Source organism: Festucalex cinctus, chromosome 1 (assembly GCF_051991245.1).
Source record: "Festucalex cinctus isolate MCC-2025b chromosome 1, RoL_Fcin_1.0, whole genome shotgun sequence".
Classification (NCBI taxonomy): domain Eukaryota; kingdom Metazoa; phylum Chordata; class Actinopteri; order Syngnathiformes; family Syngnathidae; genus Festucalex; species Festucalex cinctus.
Window position 1 is genome coordinate 39,338,536 of NC_135411.1, and position 8,448 is coordinate 39,346,983.

General features: G+C 43.9%; 1 protein-coding gene across 2 annotated transcripts in view; it reads right to left on the reverse strand.

Annotated features, from left to right (window-relative positions):
• The window catches only part of coa3b (cytochrome C oxidase assembly factor 3b), a 30,544-nt gene extending 22,578 nt beyond the window's left edge, over window positions 1-7,966 (reverse strand). The window contains exons 1-2 of one of the 2 annotated variants that reach the window (XR_013285470.1): window positions 7,770-7,966; window positions 7,243-7,432 (exon numbers count right to left, since the gene is read on the reverse strand). Coding sequence is in view for 1 of the 2 variants with exons in the window: in XM_077535028.1 (XP_077391154.1) it covers window positions 7,326-7,432; window positions 7,770-7,929 (267 nt within the window). In the remaining variant the exon portion in view is untranslated. Of the gene's footprint in view, window positions 1-7,176; window positions 7,433-7,769 lie in introns of those variants that run through there. The other variant, XM_077535028.1, reaches the window with a different exon arrangement.
• Between the last annotated feature and the right edge of the window lie 482 nt (window positions 7,967-8,448).

Genomic DNA, 8,448 nt, shown 5'->3' on the forward strand with positions numbered 1-8,448 from the left:
CATATATATATATATACACACACATATATATATATATATACACACATATATATATATATACACACATATATATATATATATACACACATATATATATATATATATACACACACACATATATATATATATATATATATATATATATATACACACACATACACATATATATATATATATATATATATATATATATATATATATATATATATATATATATATATATACACACACATACATATATATATATATATATATATATATATATATATATATATATATATATATATATATATATATATATATATACACACACACATATATATAGGTTTCCGGGGGGGGCTCGCGGGGGGGGGTTGGCGTTGGCGGCCATCGGGGGGGGGGGGGGGGGGGGGCTTGTTTGGGGGGGTGGAGGTATGGGTGGGTGGGGGGTTGGGTGTTGGGGGTCGGGGTGTGTTCGGGGGTTTGGGGGCCGGGGGTGGTGGGGCCTGGGTCGTGGTGGGTGGCGGGTTTGGGTGGGGTGCGGGGGGGTCGTGGGGGGATGGGGGCTGGGGACCGGTGGGGCGCTGTGGGGGCCCGCTGGGCCTCGTTCTGCGGCCTTGGGCTCGGGGGTGTGGGCCGGGGCTGGGGCGGGGGTGTTCCGGGCGTCTGGGTCGGCTCGCCGACCGGTGTCCGCTCGGGTGGCTTGGGGGTGGCCTTGGTGCTGCCGCGGCCTGGGGATTTCGGGGGGGGGTGCTCGCTTTGCTGGACCGCAGTTGACGGCTTCTTTCTTTGGTGGTGGTCCTTATGCATGCCAGATCCGTCGCACCAGCATCTACTGAAACCCAACAGAAGTAGCCTCTCCCTCCCACAGCCCCTTGAATCAGTTGGTGCTGGTGTCTGTGGTTCTCACTTTGCTTTATCTATCCTTCCCTCCTTCCTCTCTTTAGTTTTTCCTCTGGTCACTTGAGATCTTAATTTATTAGAAGTATGAGGTTTCTGGGGTTGGCATAAGACTCTGGTTTTGTAACCACGCAGGAGGGGTCTTGTTGGTGCTGGACTTCACTTTGATGGATTGGATGTACTGGCTTCTATGGATCTCACTCTGCCTTATCGATCCTTCCCTCCTTCCTCTCTCTAGTTTTTCCTCTGGTCTCTTGAGATCTCGCCAAATTTGCTGGAATTTGGAGGCTTCCGGGGTTGGCCTAAGACTTTGATTTTGTAATCATGGGGAAGGCAGGAAGTGTTTGGTCGGTGCTGGATTTCACTTTGATTTACCTTTCTTTTCTCTTTATTTCTCTTTTTTCTGACCTTTTCTCTGGTCTCCTGACCATTTAAACCTCACGACTCTGGCAAGATTCTGAAGTACCTGGTTAAGGCGAAGGGTAATGGGATATTTATAAGGTTTTAGGTGAATGAATGAGTATAGATTTCTACGTATATATATATATATATATATATATATATATATATATATATATATATATATATACACACACACCCACACACAGTATATCAACTGTTCTGATATGCAGATAAAAAGAGAAATACACATACACATGTAATATACTGTATTTTACTGATTTACAAATTTAATGTGAAATGTGTAAATATTGCACAAATAAATGTTTGTGTTTTCTGATGTATGTGTGTTATGTGACTTATTGCTACAAGAAGACATAGCATAAAGTAAATTTGACTTAGAAAAATTATGGTATTAAAGTGACAACCAATAATATTAAATAGATTTTTAGTCATGTAGTACAAATTTCAAGTCGATTCAACATGTTTTATTTATTGAATCAAAATCATTCCTTTTTAAAAGAGCCCCAATTTCACCCATAAAATCAGTATAGCTAAATTAAAATCGTCTAGATATTTAATAAAGAACAATTAAATTTGTCAATAGTTTCGATAAATTAATTCCACCGAATGATTTAGTAAATCCAAACATTTAGTAAATCGGAGTCAGTTTCTTTGAGACGATTAGTATATATAAATTAATTTTGCCTGACTTATTAGTAAATTTAAATAAATATCAACTAAATATTTGGTAAATCAATTTCTTTTGGATAATTAGTATGTATAAATTAATTAAACCTCATGAATGAATAAACTGAAATCAATAAGAGCCAGATATTTAATGAAGAGAAAATAATTTTATTGAGCTTTATTGATTGATGTCACGAAGTGGGGTGTTGAAGGCAGGACCCAAATGCAGGAGGCAACCAAAAAACAGGGCAAGGCAGGGATGCAGGTAAAAAAGGGGATTTAATTAACAAAAACTATAAACAAGGTACTATGAAAAAATCAACAAGATCAAAAAACAAACACAAGGCATGGCATGGCATGGAACACAGGGACAACAGGCACAACAGATACTATGACTCCACAAGAACCGAACGGAAAACAGGGAACTAAATACACACAGGCTAATGACAATGACTAGACACAGCTGGGCAAGACACAAGTGGCAGGGGAAGCTGATTGGTGGATACACTGGGAAGGGAAGAAACACTCAGGTGGACGTGGTTTGACATAACGGGACAAGGGAAGAAACAAGGAACACATGACAAACGACCAAAAGACAACAAAAACCCACCCCCACCAAACCAAAACATGACATAACCCCCCCCTCAAGGGACGGCTCCCAGACGTCCAACATAAAAAGTCCAAAAACAAGGGCGGGCGGAAGGGGGCTCGGAGGAGGGCACACGGCCCACCCATCCGTCCCAGACAAAAAGCAGTTCAGGAGGGCGTCCTCGACGCCCGACAAGAGAGTCCCAGCGGGGCCAGTCAGGAGGGCGTCCTCGACGCCCGACAAGGAGCAGAGGTGGCAGCGGGGTGTTCGCCGCCAGATGAGGAGCAGGAGACGGCCGCTGGCCGGGCGCCGCCGGAACTGGTGCAGGCGATGGCGGCCGCTGGCCGAGCGCCGCCGGAACTGGTGCAGGCGATGGCGGCCGCTGGCCGGGCGCCGCCGGAACTGGTGCAGGCGGTGGCGGCCGCATTCCATGCGCCGCCTGACGAGGAACAGGAGGTGGCAGCCCAGGCGAAGCGGCCAGGGGCTGCGGCGGCGGCAGCCCAGGCGAAGCGGCCAGGGGCTGCGGCGGCGGCGGCCCAGGCGAAACGGCCAGGGGCTGCGGCGGCAGCGGCCCAGGCGATGCGGCCAGGGGCTGCGGCGGCGGCGGCCCAGGCGAAGCGGCCAGGGGCTGCGGCGGCAGCGGCCCAGGCGAAGCGGCCAGAGACTGCGGCGGCAGCGGCCCAGGCGAAGCGGCCAGGGACTGCGGCGGCAGCGGCCCAGGCGAAGCGGCCAGGGGCTGCGACGGCAGCGGCCCAGGCGAAGCGGCCAGGGACTGCGGCGGCAGCGGCCCAGGCGAAGCGGCCAGGGGCTGCGGCGGCAGCGGCCCAGGCGAAGCGGCCAGGGGCTGCGGCGGCAGCGGCCCAGGCGACGCGGCCAGGGGCTGCGGCGGCAGCAGACAAGGTTCCGGAGCGAGAGGTTGCAGCAGACAAGGTTCAGGAGCGAGAGGCTCCAGCAGACGAGGTTCAGGAGCGAGAGGCTGCAGCAGACGAGGTTCAGGAGCGAGAGGCTCCAGCAGACGAGGTTCAGGAGCGAGAGGCTCCAGCAGACAAGGTTCAGGAGCGAGAGGCTCCAGCAGACAAGGTTCAGGAGCGAGAGGCTCCAGCAGACAAGGTTCAGGAGCGAGAGGCTCCAGCAGACAAGGTTCAGGAGCGAGAGGCTCCAGCAGACAAGGTTCAGGAGCGAGAGGCTCCAGCAGACAAGGTTCAGGAGCGAGAGGCTCCAGCAGACGAGGTTCAGGAGCGAGAGGCTCCAGCAGACGAGGTTCAGGAGCGAGAGGCTGCAGCAGACGAGGTTCAGGAGCGAGAGGCTCCAGCAGACGAGGTTCAGGAGCGAGAGGCTCCAGCAGACGAGGTTCAGGGACTTGAGGCCTGTCTGACCCGTCACTCCCGACGCCACGGAGCAAAGCCAGTACCTCCTTTAGCCCGGCAATGGCTCGGTCGCAGGCTTCAAGCCCCTCCTTCTGCCCGACAATGGCTCGGTCGCAGGCCTCAAGCCCCTTCTTCGCCCAGGGCTCCCATTCCGCCATTGCCCCCGCTGGGTCCAGTTCTGGTGGAGTCATTCTGTCACGAAGTGGGGTGTTGAAGGCAGGACCCAAATGCAGGAGGCAACCAAAAAACAGGGCAAGGCAGGGATGCAGGTAAAAAAGGGGATTTAATTAACAAAAACTATAAACAAGGTACTATGAAAAAATCAACAAGATCAAAAAACAAACACAAGGCATGGCATGGCATGGAACACAGGGACAACAACAGGCACAACAGATACTATGACTCCACAAGAACCGAACGGAAAACAGGGAACTAAATACACACAGGCTAATGACAATGACTAGACACAGCTGGGCAAGACACAAGTGGCAGGGGAAGCTGATTGGTGGATACACTGGGAAGGGAAGAAACACTCAGGTGGACGTGGTTTGACATAACGGGACAAGGGAAGAAACAAGGAACACATGACAAACGACCAAAAGACAACAAAAACCCACCCCCACCAAACCAAAACATGACAATTGACTGATTGATTGAATTTTTATTTTATTATTATTAATTAAATCTCTGGTGTAATAACCTTATTGAGTGATTGAATTTTTATTTTGTATTTTATTATTGTTATTATTAATTCAATCTATGGTGTAATAACCTTATTTATTGATTGATTGAATTATATTTTATTTTATTATCTGTTCTTATTGCTGCTGGACATGTAAATTTCCCAAAGGGAGCCATCCCAAAGGGATCAATAAAGTCAAGTCCAAGTCTATAAATGAATCCCACATAATTAATTAATCAGTGAATCTTAATATAAATGACCCAGTTTTTTAGTAGATCTAAATAATCTTTTTTCCAGATAGGTAATAAATTGTAATCAGTTTGCCATGTGAAATTGATTTGGATTCAATTGTCCTGCACTATATTTTTAGTCAATCCAAAATATTTCAACCAATGATTTCATTAGTTTGTATTTAATAGTTTTGTTTAAAACTATTTAGTTAAATCAATTGTTTTTAATGAAAGTTGAAGTAGTTAAAATGTATTCAATTATATTAATTGTCACTTTGTTACCTCAATTTATTTAATTAGATAATGGACAGACTTTGTGCAGTGTACACAGTTTATCAGCACTGTTTTAATCGGTTTATGGCTGGTAACGTATGCTAAGAAGGGGTGACTGTCAACAAGTAAAGCACTGGGAAGCAACTATAGACCTTTGCCACGAAAATGAAGATGCACCTGATTTACGCTGAGCGCACAGGAACCTCTCTACTAAAACAGGGCCCTTTATAAACGAGTACTACATAGTTCTCGGGTATTTACACATCTTCAGCAACTATCTAAATATGCATAGCCTAATTAATCACAAATCTGAATTCATTTTACAAGCTCTACAACATTCAATACTCCTCTTCAATAAAGCATGAATGAGGAATATCTTGCTTTTCTAAATCTGTAACAGCAAGATTAACGCTCCGTTGACGTTGGTTTCAATGCATGCTGTTCATTTATTCTGCCTTAAAAGTCCACAAGATCTCAACCATCGTTGACTTTTACCTTTCTCTAATGAAACTTTTTTTTTTTTTTTTATTGTTCTCAATCACCCACATTTGAAAAAACAAACTATAGAGCCTATTTTTTTGACAAAGTAGTAGAAAGTACAGAACAGAGTATCTATTTTCATGTAGGAAGTAAAAGTCATAACTAAGTCATCAAAAAAATTACCTTGAAAGTCGATTTAAGTAGTACCGAAGTAGGCCTATTTGTAATTATTACTTTCCACTACAGGGATTGAATATTTTTATCATTATAAAAGCTGATGTGTTGGGCGTCATTAGATTTTTTGTGATGGATCAAGTGTGGTGAGACTTTTGCCAGCAACATCTTTGATCTGTCTTGTCAATACAGCTAGTGAGGAAAACCAACCAGTTGTCTGCACTTAACAGAGCCACATAAGCACATCTGTGAGTGGGTGGCACTTGAAGTTGGATCACTCAAGGAAAAGCGCCCTCTCGTGGACTAAAGAAGAAACTAGATTTTACACGTGTACTGATTTCTACCTGACCGTCTTGCGGTGTGGTCAAGATGCTAAAGGGAAAACTGCATGATGTAAGTTTATTTGACCAATCAGGTCACATGACTTAAAATGGCACATTTGTCTTAATTCCAGGGTGGACTTTCAAGCATGTTTCGGTGCCTTGATCGAGAGTGCACGCGCGGATCCTTTTCTGAAGTTATCTAAATTTGACATGATACTGCCTTTATATGACCCCTGGGAGGCTGGCACTAATAACCCACCTTCAACTTTGTTATTGTGTCTTTTGTTGTATAGTATTTTATTCTATACTGCATCTACCATCATACGACCCTCCCTACTTTAACATTTTTAGGCTCGTGTCGCCCCCAAGCGGACATTTTGGAAGTTGCATAAATACGCCATACCTGGTTACGAGTTTACAAACGGCATGAACTTTAAGGTCTCGAATACCTCGCCGTGCTTACTGACAGTTCGCGACCTTCGTGAGGGTCATGGTACCAGGGGTCATTCAAGAATTGGAAGACATATTTTACGTCCCACCCATCAAATTTTAAATAATGCACATACAAAATACTAAAACATGCAGTTTCAGAGTAAATTTACTTATCCTAAGACCAAATCTAAAAAACAAACAAACAAAAAAAACAACTTTTTTTTTTTTTTTATAATACCAATTAAGTCTGGAGTACCCCATAAAATGCAATTTGTCTATTTTCCCTGTATTTATTCTCCTTTGTTGTATTTTGTTTTACTCTGCCTGCAGCCTCGTCAGCATTGCGAATGAAAATCTTTTTTCAGTTGCCTTAACTAGAAAAGTAAAGATTAAATCATATACCACAGTAATTCCTTTACTTCATACAAAATTTGAGACATATATATTTTTATTCCATGATGCATAATATAAATTTCAGATGGCCGACACCAACAACAAAAATGTCATAAACTCACATATGCTATTGATACCATTTGAAGTTAGCGTTTCCACCTATGTTCGTTTAGTGTTTATCAGTAATAATGATAGCACTGTGACTTCACAGTTTCTGATACTGATGTTCAATAATTGATGTTTTGAATAGAAATTTATCACACGATTGACATTTGACAAGTGCAGGTTTTATGAGCTTGGAAGCCATTAAACAAAAATAATTAACCCTTAACTTAATTAATGTCACGTCAGCATATAATTACAGATGTCCCTCTTGGCATACGACAAGATCCCAGTGAGGCAGTGAGTTCACGTTCAAGAGTTGCCACCAGTCCGTGCACCTCTGATGATATGGCTCCTGGCTTCACCATCTATTTCATCCCGGTTTCTCTCCTGCTTGACAAACAGGATAGAGTAACCAACTGGAGGGTAACTGGTTAAAGGAAAACATTTGAAGATCTGCAAAATGAAAAAAAATATTTCCCACAGCAAACGTGTCGGTTGATTTTATGGATTTTTACACAGGAATGCTTTGTAGCGTTTCATAGCCAAGCACATCTCATTTTTAATTCGAAGAAACTATTGTTATAGTCTAGAAAATGGTGACGTTAGGAAGAGCATAACTAGTTCCACACAACTAATCACATATAAGCATGGTCATTTCATTTTGTGTCTGTATCTACGGTATTTCTGAAGTCTGACGTTCCATTACATTTGGCGTTACATCACAGCAGGGCAGTTCGTCCACAAGAAGGATACACATACCGACCACAAACGCGCCCATACACAAGCTGGTCACAAGGTTCCTTCTGCGGATCCGCGATGCATTTTTCTTCCAGTAGTTCAGCTCTTGTCGGCGACGAAGGACCCGCTCCTCCGCCGCACTTAATGTCTGTTTTGCAGAGTCTCCCTCCGCCATGATTAAATTTGGGGTGATCGCGCAAGATGATGACGTTGACGATTTCACGCATTGTGATTAGCTGAACTGTGCCAAAGAACAAAAGTTGTGATTGGCTGTTTAGACAAGCATGAAAAGATGCTGAGTTCCTAAAGCTGCCTACATTGTGGAGGACCAAAAAACAAACAAAAAAAACTATAAAGTGGGCAAGTGTTGTTCATACGTACTCGACGGCACGTAGTATTTTAGGGTCGTCTAAGCGAGACAGGGAGGGAAAAAAAATAAAAAGACGAGATTTAAAGACACCATCACGATGATAGTCGACGAGCGAATCTTGAAGTAGGACGTTGAGCAAGCAAGCCTGGTGGTGCCAGGACACTTCGTGCCAGGACAAACCACGATTAATGAGTGGGAAAGTGCACTCTTGCTACGGTAAGTTGCAGTTGTGTTGTTGATCAACTTTATTAAAGTTTGAAGTTTATTGAACATGTAAACATAACATATGAACATAAACAAATAGCAAGTAAAAATTAAGAGAAA